The sequence below is a fragment of the Lepidochelys kempii genome, chromosome 14 (assembly GCF_965140265.1).
Source record: "Lepidochelys kempii isolate rLepKem1 chromosome 14, rLepKem1.hap2, whole genome shotgun sequence".
Taxonomy (NCBI): domain Eukaryota; kingdom Metazoa; phylum Chordata; order Testudines; family Cheloniidae; genus Lepidochelys; species Lepidochelys kempii.
The window spans coordinates 42,431,790-42,455,513 of NC_133269.1; the positions used below are offsets into that span (position 1 = coordinate 42,431,790).

The following is a 23,724-nucleotide window of genomic DNA, read 5'->3' on the forward strand; positions in this document are numbered from 1 at the left end:
GAACTCAATGGGGCCAGATCCCGCAGCTGGTGTCAATTGGCCGTAGCTCCACTGGATTCAATGGGGCCAGATCCCAATGGTGTGATCCCAGCTGGATCAGTGATGCTTTATTGACTTCAGAAGAGCTATACCAGTTTACACCACCAGGGGATTGGGCCCGTGACGTTGTTTATTGCATGTTTAGAGATGTGTTTCTTATTGCTGAGAGGCACAGCAGGGCGTGGGCACAGACTCCAGTGTAGCCCCCCAGTGCCTTGGCTGTTCAACTTCCCTGTGACTTATTTCAGGGCATCAGGTCCAGTTTTGCCCTGTGATTACTCCCTTTACAGGTTCCCTCACTTAGGGTTATGTTCTGACCCAGGCTCTAATCCTCTTGCCCTTTCAAAGTGCCAAGCCGTGCAGCTCGCTAGCAGGCTGGCCTGCCTCTTGCATCTGCGTCAACTCTGTGGTTTGACGGCTCGAGATGGGGCTAGCACTTCCTCTGCAGCCTTGAGCCCTCAGTCGGACAGGGCGAGTCTGTGGAGGGTCCTTGGTTTCTTCTTTTCTCGTCGTTTTCTGGGCAAGCCTGGAAGATGCAGGATGAAGAAGGTTACACGGTATTAAACCTCCGATCCCAGGAGAAAACCACCATCCGCCTGTCACCAAAGAGGATCCAAGGTATGGAAGTTAGATGGGTATGCTTCAGGAGCATGTCGCAAGGAGAGAATGAGTGAAGAGCATAAGTGCAGAGTGCCATTATTCTGCTGAATATCGGACAGGCTTTTCTTTGACCCCGTGACCAGACATTCCCTGTTCCCATTCAGAAATGGATATTTTGCACCTGATGGTTGAGATTTGTAATGCTGCCTAAGAGATCTGGACACCCAAACTGAATCAAAATAAATGGGATTTGGACATTCAATTCCCATAGGCTCTGGCTTTCAAAGCTGCTGATTTTTAGGGCTGACTGGACAACAGGAATTCCACTTTTTGAAAAATGTAGCGGTCTCGACATTTGTTTTAATTCTGCAGCAGAACAAAAATAAGATCCTTTGATATAGCAGGGACTTCAGTCTGGCTCCCCCACACCCCAGGGGAAATGACAGAACCACCTCTGAACCCGAGCAAACTTTTGTGGAACTGACACGCTTCCATGAGAAGTTTTGAGGAATCGGCATTTTCCGACAAAACCAGGTTTGTTGACACATTCCCGACCAGCTGAACGGGAGCTCCCAGTGTGGGGCTGCAACCGACCGCGAAGGTGATTCTTGGATCCCTAAACAGGAGAAAATATTGAGTAGGAGTAGAGAGGGTTTTTTACCTCTGTATTTGGCACTGATGTGACTGCTGCTAGAATACTGTGTCCAGTTCCGATATCTACAATTCAAGAAGGATCTTGATAATCTGTAGAGGGTTCAGAGGGCGGGTGCTCAGGGCTTTCTGAAAATCAAGCCAAGCCTGGCTATGCAACTGTACTGTAAATTACCGCATGTAGGGTTGCATTAGAAATATCCGTTTGTATTGCATTACGGAGATTATCTAACGATGCCTCATGACATAACGTGAGACCATATTTTAAAAGACAAAGATAAGGTTGAAGCCGTCTCACCAAACTTTGCATTTTTTACAGATTCTCCTTTGAGTTCCCAGTGCTTCAAATGCATGCTAGGAATTTTGGGGGCTCTTTGCATCATTCTGACATTAGCCGTGATCATTCTGACTATCCTCGGTAAGTGTCTGGATCCCGTCTGTTTCATAAATATGCGGGTTGTGAAGTTTCTTATGCCTTAGTAATTCAGCTTAACTATTTTCTTATTAATCAACCGGGGATTCTCAAATTTTTCCATGGCGCAGTCCACCTGTGAAGGTCCACCTACACTGCACACTCTTTTCGGGGGGGTGTAGAGTATGTACACCACATGCCCCCCCTAACTTGGGTGTAAATAGCAGTGTAGATGGTGAGGCACTGCTTAGGCGAATAGGGTTAAGACACACTGAACCCTGTGGGTACGTACTCAGGTATGCACCCTACACACACAGCTTTCTACTCACCCAAGCAGTGTCTCCCCCATCTACATTTCTGTTTTTACAGTGTAGCGTCCCACTGCCAGAGTCTTTCGCCACCAAAGGGGAAGATTCAGAAGTGGGGAAAGACTCTGGCAATGGGAAGTGAGCAGTGAAAGGCTCCGGCAGCTCCCTGCTGTGGAGACTTTACGCGTGGCAGGGAAAGACTCCATCAGTGGAGAAAGTATCTGGCAATTCCCTGCTACCGAGCCTCACCCCATTGCCTCCTCCCTGCCAGAACCTTGCCCTGACACATGGAGCTGTGCACCACAGCGTGGACCAGTGGTGGGCAACCGGCGGCCCACACACGGCCCATCAGGGTAATGCGCTGGCAGACCGCGAGACAGTTTGTTTACACTGACCGTCTGCAGGCCCAGCCGCCCGCAACTCCCCGTAGCCGCAGTTTGCCGTTCCCGGCCAATTGAAGCTGCGGGAAGCGGGGATTACAGATTCCCTGGTCCACATAACAGAATCTCTTATATTTATAATCCCTGTGCCAATGACAACTATTGCTTACGTGGAAAGAGTCACATTAGGAAAATAATGTAATTGTTGCTATTGTATAAAGGAATTTAGCAGGTGAAAGCAAGGAGATTAGCCCTATGTGGCCAGTTTTTACTACCAACAAGAGCTCACTGGTTCATCATGGGTTACGGTTTGAGAACTGCTGTCCTATATTCAGTTACCACAGCGCTAGTAACATCATGAAGAAATGGCCCCGAGCAGGAAATGGGTAGGCCCCAGTTCAGGTAAACACCTGCGTAGGCTTTTGAAATTAAGGATGTACTTCAGTGGTTTCCTGATTAGGGTCCTTAAAAAGACAATCACCTTTAAATCTAGTCTGGGCTCTCTTGACCGTTAGACCATTTACAATGAAAGCTGGTCAAACTCTCGTGAACCATGTTTTTCATTAAAAAAAAATCTTGTCTATCTGGAAACAATTTTTTGGTTCGGGCAACTTGTCAGTTGTACAAACATTTTCACTGAAATGTTTCCAGTGCTTTGTTCTGTTTGTGAAAATACGGTTGGGCTTTTTTCCATTTGTCAAAATTATTTCAGTTTCTGGTTTCCCACAGTGTAGATTTTGATTGGCACAGGTTGTAATATGTTGCCCCAAGGTGTTTTTAATCCGACTCCTTAATACGATGAATGTGCATGTCAATTTTTGATACTCTCCTGTTGTCTTACACAAGAGGCTGTGGTCTTCAAAAAACAGGACAAATTTTATACAACAAAATATGTCTAGTGTGAAAACAGAGTTTTTATATTTTTGAATTTTTAATAAAAAAGAACATTTTCTACCAGCTCGATTTACAATCCCATTTTTCTACATTTTGAAGAGTGTTTTTCCTCCCCTGTGAGACCCGAGACCACACTTTTCAGAAGTAATTAGTGACTTTGGACAATGGAGTGCAGAGTATGCAGTTTGGAGGCCAGGATCAGAATTCAAAACAACCTTGACAAATTGGAGAATTGGTCTGACGCTGAGATGATGAAATTCAATAAAGACAAGCGCACATTGCTATACTTAGGAAGAAAAAAAAAATCAAATGCACAGCTACAAACTGGGGAATAAGCATCATCAAGTCCAGCCCTCTGCAACGAGGCAGGACCAAATACCCCTAGACCATCCCTGACAGGCATTTGTCCAACCTGTCCTTAAACACCTCCAGTGATGAGGACTCCACAAACTCTCTTGGAAGCCTGTTCCGGAGTTCAACTTCTCTTACAGTTAGAAAGTTCTTCCGAATATCGAACCCGAATTGCCCTTGCTACAGATTCAGCCCATTACTTCTCATCCTGCCTTCAGTGGACATGGAGAACAATTGATCACCCTCCTCTTTATAACAGCCCTGAACAGATTTGAAGACTGTTGTCAGGTCCCTGCTCAGTCTGCTTTTCTCAAGGTTAAGCAGGTCCAGGTTTTTTAGCCTTACCTCTTAGGTCAGATTTTCTAAATCGTTGATCGTTTTTGTTGCTCTCCTCTGGGCTCTCTCCAATTTGTCCATATGTCCCCTAAAGTGTGGCACCCAGAATTGGACACAGTCTTCCAGGTGAGGCCTCACCAGTGCCGAATAGAGCGGGACAAAGACCTCCTTTATTGTCCATATGATACTCCTGTTAATACACCCCAGGATGATAGTAGCCTTTTTTGCAACTGCATCACACTGTTGACTCATATTCTATTTATGATCCACTGTAACTGCCACCTAGCCTCTTATTCCCCATTCCTAGCCTGCTATTCCCCAGTTATTCTCCTCCCCTCACTGCAGCAGTCCCTGCTTCTGGTCCTATCGGCTGGAGTTTCTTCAAAATATGATCTTCCTTCTCCTTTTTCAAAATTCCATGTTGCACAGTGAAATAGCTAGCAAAGTGGACATTTAAAGTATCATAATTAGTATACAAATTCTGTGGCCTGCAATGTGCAGGAGGCCAGACTAGACGATCGTGATGGTCCGTTCTGGCCTGAGACTCATAGACTATAAGAACAGACTCCAACGAGAGACTGCTGAATTGGAATTAATTTGCAAATTGGATACAATTAACTTAGGCTTGAATAGAGACTGGGAGTGGTTGAGTCATTATACAAAGTAAAACTAGTTCCCCTTGTTTATCCCCCCCCCCCCTCCACTGTTCCTCAGACGTTCTTGTTTGCTCCTGGAAATGGCCCACCTTGATTATCACTTCAAAAGGTTTTCTCTCCCCCCACCCCATTCTCCTGCTGGTAATAGCTCATCTTAAGCGATCACTCTCCTTACAATAAAAAGAAAAGGAGGACTTGTGGCACCTTAGAGACTAACCAATTTATTTGAGCATAAGCTTTCGTGAGCTACATGCATCTGATGAAGTGAGCTGTAGTTCACGAAAGCTTATGCTCAAATAAATTGGTTAGTCTCTAAGGTGCCACAAGTCCTCCTTTCCTTTTTGCGAATACAGACTAACACGGCTGTTACTCTGAAACCTGTCCTTACAATGTGTATGATAAACACCCATTTTTTCATGGTCTGTGTGTATAAAAATCTCCTCGCTGTATTTTCCACTTTATGCATCCAATGAAGTGAGCTGTAGCTCACGAAAGCTCATGCTCAAATAAATTGGTTAGTCTCTAAGGTGCCACAAGTCCTCCTTTTCTTTAGACTGTAAGTCAGTATCTGTTAAAATGGATGGGCAGTTCATATATCAGGGCAATTGTTTCAGGTTCTCTGCAGACTCAGGCAGAAGTTGCTGGATCAGTTACACTTCGGTCAACGTTTTTAGGGTTCCCCCCACAATGATAATAGCTAGAGACTGGCTTAGAAGCAGCTCTGGAGAACAACTCAGTAGTCTGTCCATACCCCCCATTTTTGGGAAAAACTGCCTTAAGTCTTTACAATGTTCTTATGCTGAATGCTACAGACCCCAATAGCTCTGGACGAACAAATTGACGTAATAGACCATATTCCCAGAACTGGGCTGCTATCACTGATAATTAGAATTGGCTGGAAATTGGAATTTTGGTTCTGTGGGAAATTCTGACCATTTGAAATTTGTATTCATTCTAAATTGGAATGAAAAGCCAAAATTTCAGAATTTCCCACTGGATAAAAATTCCAATTTTTTGGGGCTGGGAACTATCAAGTCAGTTTGATTATGTTGAAACATTATAATAATAATAACAGATACAATACACTGAATATTAAACATAAAATGTAATATATGAAAGTTAATATTTACTACAACATACAAGTTGGAATGAAATGAATCAAAACGATAAAGTCAAAACAAAATGTTTTTTTTTACCTTATTGAAACATATTTGAAACAAAATGAGACTGTCAAAACAATTCCTTTAGATTTTTTCCTCATCAGAAATGTCATTGAAACAGACAAATTCCTGCAAAATGTTTCCATGTTGATGAAACTTAATTTCCCCCCAGAATACTGTTCCGTCAGGGTTTTTTTGACCAGTTCTACTGATAACATAAGCAAAGATGCTGATGCCAAAGAAAGAAACTAATGAGGCAGAGGCACATTGAGCCCGGGGAAAATCATTCAAAATAAAACAACTGCAGGGCCAGCTGGAAAGAGACAAAAGCAGGGGAGAGAAATGGGAAAGTATCTAAGAGATTACTACATCTAATAGGAAAGGGGGATGTAAACACTGAGGCATGCTTGGTTCACTTTTGAGTTTAAATACTGTAGGAACATAATAGAATTTGCCTCTGGATTTTTTAATAGTTCAGTTTCTTTCTCCAAAGTGACTGACTGGGATCCATATTATTCAGGGCTTTATTATACACACATGCCAGGCAGTTCTCTAACCTCTATTCACATGGATGCTGTGTGGTGAAGTTTTCCAGGGCGGCTCTCACAAAGGACCGACCGGAACACCCCCAAACACCCCTGCGGACAGTGATTCTGGGCGGAGAAGCTTAAACAGAGCAGAAGGCAGCAGCAGGCCAGAGGACGTCCTTGCTCACCTGAGACAGAATCTGTGCGATCTGCAAACACACAGCAGAGCAGGTAACCTCAGCTCCTTCCATGCCTGAGCCGTGCGCCTGTCTAGCTCGTTAGGCTGCTCTAGTGCATCTGTCAGAGCTCCTCCTAGGAAAGTCCCTTCCTGCTCCTGGGCCCACATGTGCCACCACCCACCTGCCCTCCAGAGCTTCTCTGCTTTGGGTACCAGGAGTGCAGTTAACCACAAGCGTTTTCAGATGGGACTGTGGGGAGCAGCAGTGACGCCTAGTGGCCACTCAGGGTAGCTCTCAGTATATGCAGTACCACAGTGGGGGGAAAGCCCAGGAGAGCGAGAGGGGAAGGGATGGGCTCCAACAGAGTGAGAAAGAAGGCAGAGGCTGCGCTGGGACATGGCATGAAGGCACAGGTGTCTAGCCATCATTCCACACACCCAGCGAGAGACAGTCCCTGTCCCAGCTGAGATCAGGGCCTCGTTGTGCCAGACGCTGCCCAGACACACAGGGAGAGACAGTCCCTGCCCCAGCTGAGATCAGGGCCCTGTGGTGCCGGGTGCTGCACAGACCCACAGTGAGACAGTCCCTGCCCCAAGGAACTTACAAGACAGATGAACAAAGTAGTACTATCCCTCTATGACAGGTGGGGAAACTGAGGCACGGCAGGTTGCCGTGACTTTTCCCAGGTCACACAGTACAATGTGTGGCAGAGCTGGGAATTGAAGCCAGATCACCTGACTCGCAGTCAAGTGCCTACACATGGAAAGTGTTGAACCATGAGGTGTCTTCAGCCCCATGAATGCCATGTCCTTTTCCCCCAGCTGGAGGCTCTGAGTGCAAACTCTGCCCCATGGACTGGCTATCACACAGAGGAAAGTGCTACTGGTTCTCTAAAGGGAATAAGGACTGGAATGGGAGCCGTGATGACTGCCCAAGGAAGAGGTCTCACATCCTGGTGATCCAGGACCAGGATGAGATGGTAATGTAAAAAATAAAGTGTGCAAACTACACCTAAAATGTAGGTCAACCTAGCTATCTTGCGCAGGCATGTGAAAAATGCCTCTTGTTTTAAATCTGGGTTGAAAAATTGTCAGTGACGGAGAATCTACAATGACCCTGGGTAAATTGTTCCAATGGTTAATTACCCTCACTCTTAAAAATTTACACCTTATTTCCAGTGTGAATTTGTCTAGCTTCAACTTCCAGCCCTTGGATCGTGTTCTACCTTTGTCTGCTAGATTGAAGAGCCCATTATTAAATATCTGTTTCTCATGTAGGTACTTACAGACTATGATTACGTCATCCCTTAACCTTCTCTTTGCTAAACTAAATAGACTGAGCTCCTTGAGTCTATCACTCTAAGGCAGGTTTTCAAATCCTTTAATCATTCTCATGGCTCTTCTCTGACCCCTCAGCAATTTAGCAACATCCTTCCTGAACTGTGGGCATTAGAACTGGACACAGGATTCCAGCAATGGTCACACCAGAGCCAAATTGAGAGGTAAAATAACCTCTCTACTCCATTCAATATTCCCCTGTTTAAGCATCCCAGGATCACATCAGCTCTTTTGGTCACAGCGTCCCACTAGGAACTCAAGTTCAGCTGATTATCCACCATGACCTTTAAAATTTTTCAGCATCATGACTTCCCAGGGTAGAGGCCCCATCCTGCATTCTTTGTTCTCAGCTATATACATTTCCATTTAGCCCTATTAAAAACACATACTGTTGGCTTGCCCCCAGTTGACCAAGAAATCCAGATCGCTCTGGATGCTTGACCTCTCCTCTTCATTATTTACTGCGCCCCCAATTGTCGTGGCTGCTGTAAACTTTATCCGTGATGATTTTATTTTTTCTTCCAGGTCCTTGGTTAAAATGTTGCAGTAGCTTAAGGCCAAGAACCAGTCCCTGTGGGATGCCATTGGAAACACACCCGCTCAATGACGATTCCCTGCTTACAATTACATTTTGAGACCTAGCAGTTAGTGTCCTAACAAGTGTTATATGCCGGTTCATAGAAAAAAAAAAATTCCCTTGCTTGTTTTGGGTCCAACTGAAGGCCTCTTTAGAGATTGTGGATTAAGTTCTCTGGTGTCCTTTGTAATGATTGCTTTTCCTCCAGGTTAAATTCACACTCCTGCTTTTCTCCACAGGAGTTCATACAGAACGTCACACAAGGGAAATATCCCATTTGGATTGGGCTTAACGTTACATTCCCAGAAGAGAAATGGACCTGGGTGGACGGCTCCATCTTAAACCAAAATCTGTGAGTGTTTCTTGCTGTTAAATATTTCATGTGTCTTGAGGAAAGTTTATAATTAAGTAACTTTTGGATGTTTGCTGAATCGGTGAGAAAGGCTGGCCTTGAACTGGGACTCAGGCAATCTGGATTTACAAATACACCCCCTGCGTGACCTCGGCCAAGTCACTTAAACTCTCTGGGCCTCCACTCCCCATCTGTCCTAAGGAATAATTATTCTTTGGCAGCTTTGTGTATTTAGATTGCAGGCCTCCGGAGGCAAGAGCTGCCTCTTGCTAAGTGTATAGATAAAACGCCCAGCACAATGGAGTCCTGATGTTGGTTGGGGCCTCTACGCATTACTAGAACACACATAATACAGAGAGCCAGGGGAAACAATGCCCAGTGGAGCAGCTTTCCCTCTAGGAACGTCTACACTACAGCGGCTACCGTGCAGCAGGTGTGACGCTGTAGCACCAAACTGTGGGCCCTTCCTACATCGACGGAAGGGGGTTTTCCCGTTGCTGTAGCTAGTCCACCTCTCCAAGAGACAGCAGCTGGGTTGATGGAGGCGTTCTTCCGCCAACCCAGCTGCATCTACAGCCAGGGGTTAGGTCAACCGAACGACGTCCACAGGGTGCAACATCTTGCACAGCCTTGAGAGATGTAGTTAGGTCGACTGCAGTTTTTAGATGAAAACCACATCTCAGAAAACACCGATTCCATGAAATTGACACGTTGCCTGTGACTGTATCGGTTTTTCTCAACTTTGATGGAAAATGATCGCAACCGTTTATTTCAGCGGCATCTATTTGATTACATTGTATATTACATGACAACATAAAAGTCGAAAGATTTTGACCTGATTGAAACATTTTGATAATGTCTGAGATGTTTCCAAAACGAAATTTTTGGAAACCTCATTTTGCTGTAAATTTCAACGTTGTGTTCTGATTGAGAACAACAGCAAAAAAACCACCACCAAACCTCCCGATATTTTTGGAATATCCCATGGAATGGAAATTCAATTTTCCGGCTTCTTCTAACAATAAGTAAAGTCCCCTCCTCTCAGGAATTAAAGGTGATTCTGAATGTTATTAGGGAGGCAACTTCCCCTTGATTCTCAGGCTGATCATGGGACCACCGGGTCTCAAAGCATGCACACGACTGCTTGAGAGAAAGGACTGGACTTTAGGCACTTTTGTGGCCCAACCACTGACTAGGAGGAGACAAAGAGCCACACTCGGCAGAGAGCCTGACAAGCTTTCTTCCAACGCATGCTTTCCCACTGCCGCCTCTAGGTTAGAGTGGTGAGTTCAGTCCCCAATAGCCCACATGGAGACCAGACATGGTGGGAGGATTGGGACATTTATAACCTTGCAGGGGAAAATGCAGAGATAATGGAATACCTACAGCTGAGTAGGCCATTAGATTTAATACAAAGAGACTCTTCTCTGGATCTTTGTTTGAGAAGTCTAGACACTAACACGGATTATTTCCCCCCTCCCCTTTGTTCCACAGGTTTCCGGTATCTGGTCCAGCTGTGAGCAACAGTTGTGGGGTGATAAAGGGGAATCAGATGCGTTCGGAAATGTGCAGCGCTGAATTTAAGTGGATTTGTCAGAAAGAAGCCGCCCTGATCTAAGCAATGACAGTAGGGAGGCAGTATCCTTAGAAATAATAGATTCCTAGATAGAAAGGCCATTCTGATTGTCTACTCTGACCTCCTGCATAACAAAGGCCAGTGGTAAAAAGCTGACGGGAGAGAGCTACATGTTCCTCATAGTTAGGGTGACCAGATGTCCTGATTTTATAGGGACAGTCTTGATATTTGGGGCTTTTTCTTATATAGGCACCTATTACTAGGTGACCAGATAGCAACTGTGAAAAAACAGGACAGGAGGTGGAGGGTAATAGGCTCCTATATAAGAAAAAGTCCCCCAAAATGGGACTGTCCCTTTAAAAACGGGACATCTGGTCACCCTACCTATTACCCCCCACCCCCTTTCCCGATTTTTCACACTTGTTATCTGGTCACCCTACTCCCAGTCCTCTGAAAGGTTCAGCTTACCCCTGTGACAGTGAGAATTTTCTGTCATATTTTTGTATGACTCCTGTGCGTGCCTGAGTTTCCCCTGTACGCTCCATCATCATCTAGGAGGTAGAAAAGGGCTGGTTACTCTCAGGCAGGCTACGATGCAGGGGTGGCTGACGCCTGTCTTGAGTGTGAGGCCCATGTGATTGGAAGTCCATGAAGACAATGGCAAAGCCAACCCCCCAGGACCATGGATGGCCCACCTCTCCGCAGGAAGCCAGCTGTGTTTGAGCAGCTGGACAACAAAGGACTGAGAAGGGGCCCGGCGGGACTGGCCTGAGAACTTGACCAAAGAGGACAGAGTGGGAGCTGGGGACATACCACTTGGCTGGGGCTCTGGGCCAACCAGAATGGACCTTGCTGCAGCTTTCTCTTCTCTATGTTAACCAAGGACTCTCTACACTGTGTTCCAGATAGCTAATAAACCCTCCTGCTTTTACCACTCTGGCTGGGAGTCATGGCAGATGCTGAAGGAGGGGTGCATGGCTCCTTTTGGGGGTACAAGTCTCCCTCCGATGCCCATCTCAGGTGGCCTTGCTGAAGGGAGCTCCCAGCTTGAAGCAGCGGTGCTGGAGACTTCGAGGTTCAGTCCAAGGAGGTGGTGAAGCCAAAGGGCTGACCCTGGTGACCGAGTGAGACCCTAAGGGAGTCTGGAACCCAAGGAGTCCTCCCAGGGACTGTTCTAAAGCACTGGGCATGTGGATCCGTGACAAACCCCAATAACCATCATCCTTAGCATGTAGCGCCCTTCTCAGTGCTTTACACAAGGCAAGTGATCACCATTATTGTAGGGGTGGAGGGGGAAATGGAAGCAGAGATAGAATCACAGAAAAATAGGACTGGAAGGGACCTCGATAGAGCATCTAGTCCAGTCCCCTGCACTGAGGCAGGACTAAGTATTATCTAGACCATCCCTGACAGGTGTTTGTTCAAATTGTTATTTAAAAACCTCCAATGATAGAAACTCCACAATCTCCCTACGTAATTCATTCCAGTGGTTAATTACCCTGACACTTAGAAAATTTTTCCTAAAGGTCTAACCTAAATCTCTCTATTTTTTTTTAATCTAATGTACTTGATACGGAGCCCTCGTTACTACAGTCACTATCTTTAACGTTTATTTCTCCTCCCACCCCTGCCCTGTCACCTAAGCCACCTCCAAGTCCATTGCTAAGGGCCACTCTGAACCATCCCATGCTCCAGATTCCACCCCAGGTAAGGAGGGGAAGGCTGGCTGGCGCTGGCTGCTTCTGCAGTTGATCAGGCAACTCAGACTCTTCCCCGCACCAAATCAGTTGGCCAGCTGCTGGAAAATCCCCTTTTCTTCCTTCCGCCTGGACACAGCCCTGCTGGCACTGAGGAGGTGCTGAAGCGAATGCAGGGAAGAAGACAGAACAAAACCACAGACCCAGCAATGAGGTTGTTTATTTATACAAAGTGCAAAAGAGTACAAACATGGATTTACAGACAAAGGTTTAAGCAGCGCCTGTATTCTTATTCACAAGCGTTTCTCAAGTATACAGAATACTGTAGCCCATTAGTGGGTTCACTGAGCCAGGGCGAAATAGGGAGAGTCCCCCAAAGTCTCTCCCAAGATAGGCAGCTTGTGGGAGGCTCGCTGGGATGACGGATGCTGAAATTAAGCCCTGACTCTTGCCTTTTCACAGTTTGGTCTCGGCATTATTGCGAACACCCTGATTTCCTACATTTCCTTAAATAGCTACTTTACACCACTGCAGAACGGGTGTAAGACTGGGTTTGTACCTACAAATCAGATCGGCCTAGCGGCATCGCTCAGGGCTGGGAAAAATTTTACACCCTGTGCACTGTAGTACGGTCGACTGTAGATGTAGCTTGACAGAAGAATTCCCTCAGAGAGGTCAATCAAATACACCCCCGGCAAAATTCCTTCTCTCGCTGTCACTCAGTCTCAAACTTCTGAGAGAGACAAGGTGGGGGAGGGAATGTCTTTTATCCTGGGCCCAACACAGCTACAACACGCGACAAGGGAAGATATCGAATTTTGCCGCCTCTGTGGAAACTCCACAACACGAAGAAAAAGGAAGCAAAGTTTAAAGAAGTTAATGGGTGACAGGGGACGGATCACTTAATGATTGCCCTGTTCTGTTCTTTCCCTCTGAAGCACCTGGCATTGGCCACTGTCGGAAAACAGGACCCTGGGCTAGATGGACGTTTGGTCTGACCCAGTATGGCTGTTCTTATATTCTAAGTTGGTCCAATAAAAGTCATTACCTCCAGGTTCTAAGACACTTGGATGGGAGTTTCAAAAGCATCTGTCTAAAGGCTTTTAAATGACTGGATAACCCTTTCGGGAACGAATTCCTACTGAGGTTAATCAACCCATCACCTCTAGAAAGGAGAGATCAGACTCTGCTGTGTAGGATACAAACACATTAAGAAATAAACAGAGACAAGGGCTGCATTTAAGCATGCGGCAGTAGGAAGCCCCAGCCATTCTGCTCGGATGCTGTATCCCTTTTCCACGGCATCCCCTGTTTGGGGCTGCGAGGTTCTCTGGGCAAGTCTTACTGAAGTTTGTTTGGACAGCAGCCAGCAAAATGGGGCCCCTGACCTTGACTGGAGCCTCCGGGTGCCACTGTGATGTAAATATCCTCAGAGAAGGGATCAGCAGCAAATCACTCAGCGGCACCGTTTGCACCCCGGCCACCAGCACCCAACGTAGCATCGAAGAGTCAGCTCTGCATTGCTCTTCTCCTGGAGCAGCCCTTCGGCAGCAAGGAAATGCTTCCTTCAACCGCAGCCCGGAGTCTGGAACTCTGCAGATGACCGCAGCAGTGACGTGGCTCCTCCCGTTGCAACATATGCCGATAGCGCAGCAGCAAAAGCAGATCGGAAGTCCAACAAGCCTGGCCTGGCCAGTCCCACCCAGGTCGGGCACCGAACGCCGCGGCCCGCCGGCTTTTCCCTAGCCCTTCGTGTACGCGTCGCGTTGGGCACAGATCCAGTTGCGCAGCGTGTGGCACCACGAGGAGCCGACGGCCTTGTCGTTCAGATAGGCGCAGCGGCCGTCGGCTCGGATTTCAAACCTGCAACACAAGCGCCGTGGGGCCGTGAGTCACGGCGGAGCATTCTGCGTGGCGCAGCCGAGGAAAGCAGGCAGCAACGGGGCCTTAATTACCCTGCTCTCCCCCACGCTGCCTGCCCGCTGCATCTGGGCCCCGCATCCCCTTGTGATGTGTTTGAATGTCAAACTCAGTTCATTTCATGATGTCCTCTCATGTGGAGCACGCAGCCCTGGGGTTAGCAGTGGTATGTCCCTAATGCAGGCAAAACGTCAGGCCAGATGGGGATCAGACCAAAGGTAGGATGTTTCCAGCTATTCACGCTATTCAATCTGATTGTACCTTCTGTTGCCCCCAACCCTTGGTCTGTCTTGTCTAGTTAGACTGTGAACTCTTTGGGGCAGGGACTGTCTTTCGCTGTGTGTCTGGGCAGCGCCCGGCACAACGGGGCCCTGATCTCGGCTGGGGCAGGGACGGTCTCTCCCTGCGTGTCTGGGCAGCGCCCGGCACAACGGGGCCCTGATCTCGGCTGGGGCCTCTGGGTGCTACCATAATACCAACATCAATACATTTACTTACTCCTAAAAGGTCTCTTGGGCCAGATCGGTTACACAGGGGACATCAGCCAATAACGTTGCTACAACAGTGCAAACAAACGCCCACGTACGGAAAACCCAAGATCCCCTCAAAGCCAGCCCCATTAAACAACGCAGCGCCCCCCAATCCTGCACCGAATAGGAGTTCCAAAATACCATGTCCAGTCTTTTTAATGCCAGAAAAAGATTATCGGTGGTTTAGTCTTCCTACCAATCTTAGACTGGTTCAGATTCAATGCTTATTCGAGTCACATGTGTCCCAACACTTAAAAAGAGAGAAGACTCACAGGTTGTTGAATTCTGCACCATTCGCCCATCTCCAGGGCTCGCCTTCTTCCCTCCGCAGGCCGATCCAGTGCTCGGAAAGGCCTTTATAGCGCAGCATGAAAGCCTTTGTAGAACAAAAAAAGGAAGACGTTATTTCCGGGTGGGTCCCCCTCCCTGTCTCCTGCTGAAGTTGTTCCACGTTGCATAGGACACTTGAACAGTCGCTGGGGCCAGGAGTGTGTGAGACAGACTCTCTAGCCTGGTGGTTGAAGAGACCCAAGTTCAGGTCCCTGCTCCAGGCCCATTTTATAGTCTGGAGGCGTCTCACCTTTTGCTGCAGGGTGTCGATCGTAGCCAGGGAGGCTCCGAAGGAGGAGCAGTTGCTCTGGCTGTAGGTCCAGTTTCCTTCGGCCTCTGAGAAATAGTAACATTTCCGTAGGTACCCAACCCAGCCAGCAGGGCAACAAGGGACAGCAGGGGAGCCCGGAGGATCAAAACCAAGTTTCAGTGCTACCCCTGGGGGAAAAAGAGAGAAAGTAACAGACACAGGGTGACAGAGACACATCTGTTCCTATGCAATTATACGCAGCAGTAAGAATGTCACACATAAGCTTTCCCCCTGAGATTAACGCAGCCCATCCTGTGCCCAGCGCTCATATCTGTATATTTGATTCAGTGGAGAAAAGGATTTTATTTTTAAGAAGAAAAGCATCTGGCTGAAAGTCACAGCAGAAGACTACAAGATCAGCCACACTGGGTCAGATTAATGGTCCATCTAGCCCTGTATCCTGTCTTCAGACATTGGCCAATGCCAGGTGCCCCAGAGGGAATGAACAGAACAGGGAATCAAGTCATCCATCCCCTGTTGTCCAGTCCCCACTTCCGGCAGTTGGATATTCGGAGCTGCATCCCTGATCATCTTGGCTAATAGCCATTGATGAACCTATCCTCCATGAACTTATCTAATTCTTTTTTGAACCCCATTAGATTTTTGGCCTGCACAACATCCCTTAGCAAGGAGTTCCACAAGTTGACTGTGCGTCGTGTGAAGAAATACTGCCTTTTGTTTGTTTTAAACCTGCTGCCTATTCATTTCATCAGGTTACCCCTAGTTCTTGTGTTCTGTGAAGGGGGTAAACGATACTTCCTTATTATCTTTCTCCACCCCAGTCATGATTTTACAGACCCCTCTCATATCGCCCCCTTAGTTTTCTATTTTCTAAGTTGAACAGTCCCAGTCATTTTTTATTTCTCCTCGTACGGAAGCTGTTCCTTTCCCCTCATCATTTTTGTCACCATTCTCTGTACCTTTTCCAATTCGAATATAGCTTTTTTGAGTTGAGGTGACCAGAACTGAGCGCCGTATTCAAGGCGTGGTTGTACCACAGATTTACTTCGTGCCATTTAGGATATTTTCTGTCTTATTATCTAATCTCTTTCCTAACAGTTCCTAGTATTCTGTTAGTTTGTTTGACTGTCACTGCACATTGAACGGATGTTTTCAGAGAACTAGCTAAGATGACTCCAAGATCTCTTTCTTGAGTGGCAACAGCTAATTTAGACCCATCATTTGGTATGTATAATTGGGACTGATTTTTCTAAGGTGAATTACTTTGCACTTATTAACATTGTTTAATACATGCAGGTAGCCTGCACTATTAAAAAAACAACAACTAGATAAAGTCCAGCCACAAGAGGGCACCAGAGTCTCATCACAAAACTTTGCACTGACTGGCTCGGAGAAAGGTTTTAACTCAGTGGTGGGCAACCTGCGGCCCATCGGAGTAATCTGATTGCGGGCCGCGAGACATTTTGCTGACATTGACTGTCTGCAGGCACCGCCCCCTGCAGTTCCCAGTGGCCGCGGTTCTCTGTTTCTGGCCAATGGGAGCTGCAAGAAGCGGCGCCTGCAGGCAAAGGGGCGCAGGAATGTGCTGGCTGCCGCTCCCCACAGCTCCCATTGGCCGGGAACAGAGAACTGCAGCCACTGGGAGCTGTGGGGGGCGGTGCCTGAAGACGGTCAATGTCAGCAAAATGTCTCGTGGCCCGCAATCAGATTACCCTGATGGGTGGCCCCCACCATTGTTTTAACTCATTCCATCTCTCGTTCAGAGGCCTCTTTATTGGATATCGCATCAGATAAAAGATGACCAAGTAACAAAACTAAAGACCTCATTGAAATTTTAACCCTTTCAGGGCAAAAAAGGGAGGCTGAGGGGACTGGCGCCCGTGAATCATATCACAGAGATGGTTTGAAGGGCAAATGAGGCAGTCATGTTAAGGGCAGTTGGAGCAAGAGTCTTGTATAAATCCACTATGGCTCAACTATCTGAGGCAAGAAGAGAGAAAACCGTGGGATTGCGGCCGCTCCTGGGCCGCATGGAAAACAGAATGGAGCAGGGAGCGCTGAACTCTCACCTGACAAAACCACGATGGCAATGACAGCAGTGGTCAAGAGTATAAAGAGGAATTTACGTGTACAGTGTTTCCAGGGCTTGGCCCAACGCTGAGTACCTGAAAGAGAGAAAGCTGTCAGTTCTCCTGGAGGAGGAGGATGTGAGGACCCAGAGTTATTAATACCAGCATGTCAGCTGTCAGATAGGGCATTTAGTTAAATGGCTCCTGCTTTCTCTCCCTTCTGCTCATTGTTCCGGTCCATTCTCTCTGGCGTTGTGATCCCGAGTATCCCAGGGCTGACTGGCTCCCAACTAACAGGAGAGGGGAATGTGTCTCATTCTGCAGTTTCTTCCCTGCCTGTGCCCCCTACCCAGGATATCAGACTTTCTCTCAGACGTCGAACCACAAACCTAGTGGCCCTACATTAAGTCAGGATGCTCTGAGACAAGCCATGGTGGTGGGGGGGTGGGGGGAAGATGCTGGAAATTTGACTCCCTTAGGAGGAGAAGCAGTATACATTTGGTACTAGTGTCCCGAATGAGCAGAGAAATTGCTACAGGATGGAAAATGTTCCCATTCCATATTACAGGGACTGCAGCCATTACAGTATGATAGACGATGTTGATTTACACCTATCCTGCATTAGAAGGCATTTACACAACAGACCAGAAACACCAGTGCCAAATAGAGAGAGAAAACAACCTCTCTCATCTCCTACTTGAGATTCCCTTGTTTCTGCATCTCAGGATTGTACTAGCCCTTTTGGCCACAGCGTTGCATGGCGAGCTCACGTTCAGCTGTTTATCCACCATGACCTCCAAATCTTTTTCAGAGTCCCTGCTTCCCAGGAGAGCTTTCCCCATCCAGTAAGCATGGCCTGGGCTCCTTGTTCCCAGATGTACACGCTGACACTGTGCTGTGTTCAAACACCTACTGTTTGCTTGCCCCCAGCTTACGAAGCGCTCCAGATCTCTCTGAAGGAAGAGGGCAGGTCACTGATTCAGAGCGATCTAGATCACTTGGTAAACAAGGGGAACAAATAATTAATAACGGGCTCTTCAGTCTCGCAGCGAAAGATACAACACGATCCAAGGGCTGGGAGTTGACGGTAGACAAAGTCAGGCTGGAAAGAAGGTGTACATTTTTGCTAGTGAGAGTAATTAACCATGGGAACAATTTACCAAGGGTCATGGCGGTTTCTCCATCACTGGCCATTTTTAATTCAAGACTGAACGTTTTTCTAACAGATCTGCTCTAGATATTATTTCAGGGAAGTTCTCAGGCCTATGCTATACAGGCGGTCAGACTAAATGATCACAATGATCTCTTCTGGCCTTCGAATCTATGAACCTGTAAATTCCTCCTCTACAGCACCTTCAACACAAGGCACCTAGGTTGCTCTATAGACAGCCATGCATTCAAGGGAGGTGTCAGTTTAAAAAATGCCACCATTTGTCCAAAAATTTTCTGAAGAGACTAGTGCTGCAAGCCAGACCTAAGATTCTTGTGAGCGAAAGACACACGCCTCACAAGCGGGGCTGGCTGGCCTCGCCCAGCGGTGTGGATACGAACCTGTGTTCCACTATTGCGCGCACCCAACCCTGCCAACTTTGCCGCTGATGTAGCCCAGTTCACGTGGCCTAGCTTGTGTTCAGACAGCCTGAGAAGCTGTCCCACAATTCCTGGGGTCTGCATGTTCCTGTCCTTCTGTCTCCCATCTTCCCACTTGTCTCCCATGAGCTGGAAGCAACCTGCTGGCTCAAATACAGTCCTGGGTTTAACCCTTCGTTGCCACACAGACGACTCTGAGATAGCGCGTGCTCCGCCTACTTTGAGAAGGCAGAGAAGATGCCTATCAACCAGCGTGTCGCAGGATGGACAGAGACGGTCTCCCATAATACGCCACTAACCAAGCCCTAGAACAGCTCTAGCTAGCTGGGCACTAGGAACCCGGGGACGCGCCCCCAGAAGCCACCGTGTCTGACCGGCGTCAGTGCATCCCCAGTATGGATGCAGCTGCCAGGATATACTGCAGGTATGAGGTCTGCATACCGATGCAGTACGGATGCTCTCAGGCGAGTTGAAAAGCACAGGCTTGCATGCTCGAGTACACAGACCCGGGCACCCTATGCAGTAGAGACATCCCCTAAGTGAACCAAATTCCTCTTTTGTATGTGCAAATGCAGAATACTGGGCTCGCAATGCCTTGGGTGGATTAACCACACCCACTTCCGTCTTTGGCCGTAAAGAGGGAAAGGAGAGGGCACCAGGGCCAAATCATCATGTGCAGGTGCAATATATGCTCCAGCCCAGAAATGTACGTGAGCCTCCTTAATAACCCACAACATTCCCACAGCTGTCAATAGAGTTGCAGGTACAAAATGAGGTAACAACACATAGGAGAGGGGTTTGGGGTGATCAGATACGCCTGACTGCACATGCAAATGCTGCATCCTCTTTTGAAAGGGCAACCTCAGTATTTAAACAAGGTTACGTCTCTCCTGTGTTATGGAGAGCGTGGACAGAGGGGGGAAAAAATGCAGGTTAACCATGCCGTAAAGCCTCTTCTAATCCTGCCACACATCTAGGCTAAAACATGTTTGTCCTGTCCACTGTCAAGAAGAGTTTTGTTATAACACAGAAGAGCCACAACCATGTTTCAGATTTGTGTCTAAACATGGCTATTCTTCCAGTGTTGATGGGTCTTACATTTGTCTCTCCCTCTACCCTGTACCCGAGCAGCGAGGCTCTGGTTACCTGGTTTTCCTGCCCTCTCTTGATCCCCATTGTTATTAAGAGGGTCCTCAGCAGAATTCTCAGGCTCTTGTCTCTGAGTGAGACGCATGGTCTATGAACACTGGGCTCTGCTCAACTCTCTCTCAGGCTGAAGCTGTGTTTAGAAGAGGAACCGCCGTCATTTGAAGACCTGAAATCCAAGAGTTAAGAGTCAGGAAAATACAGTGAGGAGATTTATATACACACAGACCATGAAAAAATGGGTGTTTATCATATACATTGTAAGGAGAGTGATCACGTAAGATGAGCTATTACCAGCAGGAGAGTGGGGTTGGGGGAGAGAAAACCTTTTGAAGTATAATCAAGGTGGGCCATTTCCAGCACATTTCCAGGAGTTAACAAGAACGTCTGAGGAATAGTTGGGGGGGGGGGGGATAAACAAGGGGAAATAGTTTTACTTTGTATAATGACTCAACCACTCCCAGTCTCTATTCAAGCCTAAGTTAATTGCACTAGTGTAGCTACATTTGCAAACCCCTAAGAAACCTGCTGCACTGGTGCAATTTACACCACTATCTTACCAGGGAAAGGCCTTGTCCACATTCAGCATCACACAATACAAATTATTACAATTCAGTTAAACCCATGGTGCTTTAAAGTCAAACAGCTGCCCACAAAAGGCTCTGCACTGGTTTATTTGATGGCTGGTCCACGATTTAGGCTCTTAGGCTATTGTTATACAAGTAATCAGAGCTGGTTGAAAACTTTCTGACAGAAGAATTTTCCATCAGATAATACTGATTTGTCAAAATCAAAATGTGCTGCAGGACCATTTTGTTTAGGAAAAGAACCAAAATTTTGTTTAGGAAAAAAGATCAAAATGATTCTTGGGGATGAGGTCATGTTTTTGTTTCAATTTTTAATTTTGAAATAATGTTTTTGCTTCAAAATTTCAGATTTTATAGTACATAAATTACACGACAAATTAAAGTTGAAACTGAAACATTTCTATTACACTTGTTAACCATCACTCATACAAGGGAGGCACATGCCACCCACCCTATGCTCATGGAGACAGGTGTCTCACAAACAGGGAGACTCTCCCAAGCTGTCTTCTCCTTGTATTATCATTGACCAGCATCCCACTGTGCTAGGCGCTGTGCAAACACAGAAGAAAGAAGACAGCCCCTGCCGCAAAGAGTTTGCAATCTACGCCTTGGGGAATGTCTACCGTTGAAACTCTACAGATGTGCGGCTGCAGCCCTGTAGCATAGACCCTTCCTCAGTGCAGCGTAGAGATTTCCTATTGCGACGGAAGGGGCTCTTCTGTCTCCGTAGTAAATCCACCTCTCCCAGGGGTGGCCGCTGGGTCGACAGAAGAATTCTTCCATCCACCTAGCGAGCTTCGGGTCGGCTTCACGACACCGCACGGGGCGCGACATTTTGCACAGCCTGGAGCGCCGCAGCGAAGCGGACCTAACTCTGTCATGGGGACCAGGGCCTGGGTCGAGCCCGGAGAGTGATATTGGCATAGCTACGCCGACAAGAAGCGTGGGGGGGGGACCCCCCCAAACATCCCAGACCGACATAGCGACGCCAACGTTTAACACGCGGCGTAGACGCTACGTCGACAGAAGAACGCTTCTCACGCGGCTAACGTCGTTTTGGGGGACTCCTCCGCTGAGGCCTATTCGCAGCAACACCCCCCCCCGCTTAGACTCTTCCATTAGCAGCCCCCCCAATGACCCTCTCCACTTAGGATTCCCCCATTGACCCCCCCCATAGCAGCCCCTCCCCCTTGGGGTGTCCCCCCTTTTAACCTCCTCCACTTCAGAGTCCCCCCATGAGGAGCCCCCCATGAGCAGCCCCCGCACTTGATCCCCCCCCCCGCTTTACGGGGCGCCCCCAAGCCGATTCGAAGGGGCAGTGGGGGGGGGGGGAGAGGACCTCTCCCCCGCGCATGCGCTGTGGCGGTTCCGCTTGGCGGGCGAGCGGCGCGGCGTGTCCCCTCCGGCTCGCCGTACTAGAGGCATATTTGGTTGTTTTGTTTTTTTTACTTTCGGGTGTCGCCGCCGCCATTTTACCCAGAGTTTCCTTCGTGGCCGAGGTGAGGATCCATCCGGGGGGGGGGTGTCTCCGGCTGCGCAACCCCCCCCCCTCCCCGATTGCGTGTTGTCGGACGAGCCCCGGCCCCCGCCCCCCCCCCCATCAGCATCCTGCCGCCTCCCCCGGCTGTGCCCCACCCCCCCACTCCCAGCGGACGGGGCGTCCCTGCCCCCCGAAAGCTCGCGCGCACCCCCGTGTTAAGAGCCCCCCCCCCGCAGCCACCCTTGGGCACAGCCCCCCCCCCCGTGGCGCTCCCCCCATCAGGGTGCAGCCTGCGCAGCGCCCCCCCCCCCCCCTCACCTCCCGAGTCAGAGCCAGCGGCGGGGGCTGGATCCGAGGGTGGCCCCCTCCTGGTCCTGGACCCAGGGGCGGCTCCGTCTCTGGAGGGTCAAAATAACTTCAGGCGCCCCCCCCCCCGCCCCCCCGGCAGGCGCTGGCTGGGCGCGTTGTGTGGGGCTGGCTCCCCCCTGCTCGCCGGCCTGCCGCGCACTGGCCCCAGCCCGGGATGCTGCTCCAGCCCTGGGCCGATGCCTGCTGTGGCTTCCGGCGCCTGGTTCCCCCTAAGACCACAAAAACCCCCCCCCCCCAAACCAAACCAAACCAAAACCCCAACGAAAACGAAACCCGTACACACCCGCAACAGCTTTTTGTTTGGCTCTGTCCCCCCAAGTGAACAGAGCAGGATTTGGTTCCCGGGGTGGGGTGGGGGGACAAGGGAGGTCATTCTTTAACACAGGTTTCAGAGGAGCAGCCCTGTTAGTCTGTAGTCGCAAAGAGGAAAGGAGGACTTGTGGCACCTTGGAGACTCACCCATTTACCTGAGCGTCCGCTTTCGTGAGCTACGGCTCACTTCATCGGGTGCATGCCGTGGAAAATACAGACCATGTTTCATACGCACAAACCATGAAAAAATGGGTGATTATCACTACAAAAGGTTTTCTCTCCCCCCACCCCACTCTCCTGCTGGTAATAGCTTATCTAAAGTGATCACTCTCCTTACAATGTGTATGAAAATCAAGGTGGGCCATTTCCAGCACAAATCCAGGTTTTCTCCCTCCCCCCCCCACCCGCTCTCCTGCTGGTAATAGCTTATCTAAAAAAGAAAAGGAGGACTTGTGGCACCTTAGAGACTAACCAATTTATTTGAGCATGAGCTTTCGTGAGCTACAGCTCACTTCATCAGATGCATACTGTGGAAAGCGTAGAAGATCTGTATTTGCGAATACAGACTAACACGGCTGTTCCTCTGAAGCTTATCTAAAGTGATCACTCTCCTTACAATGTGTATGAAAATCAAGGTGGGCCATTTCCAGCACAAATCCAGGGTTTCTCCCTCCCCCCCCCAACCCGCTCTCCTGTTGGTAATAGCTTATCTAAAGTGATCACTCTCCTTACAATGTGTATGAAAATCAAGGTGGGCCATTTCCAGCACAAATCCAGGTTTTCTCCCTCCCCCCCCCCCCAACCCGCTCTCCTGTTGGTAATAGCTTATCTAAAGTGATCACTCTCCTTACAATGTTCAGAGTAACAGCCGTGTTAGTCTGTATTCGCAAAAAGAAAAGGAGGACTTGTGGCACCTTAGAGACTAACCGATTTATTTGAGCATAAGCTTTCGTGAGCTACAGCTCACTTCGTCGGATGCATCACTCTCCTTACACTGTATCACTTTAGATAAGCTGTTACCAACAGGAGAGTGGGTTTGTGTGGTGGTGGTGGGCGGGGGGGGAGAGAAAAACTCTGAGATAGCGCGT

The 23,724-nt window shown here is 48.3% G+C and overlaps 3 protein-coding genes across 7 annotated transcripts in view; 2 read left to right on the forward strand and 1 right to left on the reverse strand.

Moving 5' to 3' along the window:
• Nucleotides 1-572: 572 nt before the first annotated feature.
• On the forward strand, nucleotides 573-10,401 carry LOC140898269 (killer cell lectin-like receptor subfamily F member 1). The gene is made up of 6 exons (XM_073311862.1): nucleotides 573-657; nucleotides 1,610-1,708; nucleotides 6,375-6,545; nucleotides 7,315-7,472; nucleotides 8,647-8,759; nucleotides 10,254-10,401. The coding sequence occupies exons 1-6, from the start codon at nucleotides 573-575 to the stop codon at nucleotides 10,375-10,377; spliced, it is 750 nt and encodes a 249-aa protein (XP_073167963.1). The 3' UTR covers nucleotides 10,378-10,401.
• Nucleotides 10,402-12,232: 1,831 nt separating this feature from the next.
• LOC140898356 (C-type lectin domain family 2 member B-like) lies at nucleotides 12,233-22,493 on the reverse strand. Its single transcript, XM_073312067.1, has 6 exons — nucleotides 22,274-22,493; nucleotides 19,889-20,057; nucleotides 17,153-17,248; nucleotides 15,063-15,250; nucleotides 14,755-14,858; nucleotides 12,233-13,895 (listed from the first exon to the last, which is right to left on the reverse strand). The coding sequence occupies exons 2-6, from the start codon at nucleotides 19,974-19,976 to the stop codon at nucleotides 13,775-13,777; spliced, it is 597 nt and encodes a 198-aa protein (XP_073168168.1). The 5' UTR covers nucleotides 19,977-20,057; nucleotides 22,274-22,493; the 3' UTR covers nucleotides 12,233-13,774.
• LOC140898357 (C-type lectin domain family 2 member B-like) overlaps nucleotides 21,832-23,724 on the forward strand; it is a 23,494-nt gene continuing 21,601 nt past the window's right edge. For all 5 annotated transcript variants that reach the window (XM_073312069.1, XM_073312070.1, XM_073312071.1 and 2 more), the window contains exon 1: nucleotides 21,832-21,974. The gene's annotated coding sequence lies outside the window, so the exon portion shown is untranslated. The remainder of the gene's footprint in view (nucleotides 21,975-23,724) is intronic.

Bases quoted from the DNA above. Each gene is read 5' to 3' on its own strand.
- LOC140898269 (XM_073311862.1), top strand. From the start codon at position 573: ATGCAGGATGAAGAAGGTTACACGGTATTAAACCTCCGATCCCAGGAG. The intron at 7,473-8,646 runs GTAATGTAAAAA...TTTTCTCCACAG, and splicing joins TCCAGGACCAGGATGAGATG to GAGTTCATACAGAACGTCAC. The intron at 8,760-10,253 runs GTGAGTGTTTCT...TTTGTTCCACAG, and splicing joins TCCATCTTAAACCAAAATCT to GTTTCCGGTATCTGGTCCAG.
- LOC140898356 (XM_073312067.1), bottom strand. From the start codon at position 19,976: ATGCGTCTCACTCAGAGACAAGAGCCTGAGAATTCTGCTGAGGACCCT. The intron at 15,251-17,152 runs GTGAGAGTTCAG...TTTTTCCCCCAG, and splicing joins TGCCATCGTGGTTTTGTCAG to GGGTAGCACTGAAACTTGGT. The intron at 13,896-14,754 runs GTGAGTCTTCTC...CTTGTGTTGCAG, and splicing joins GGTGCAGAATTCAACAACCT to GTTTGAAATCCGAGCCGACG.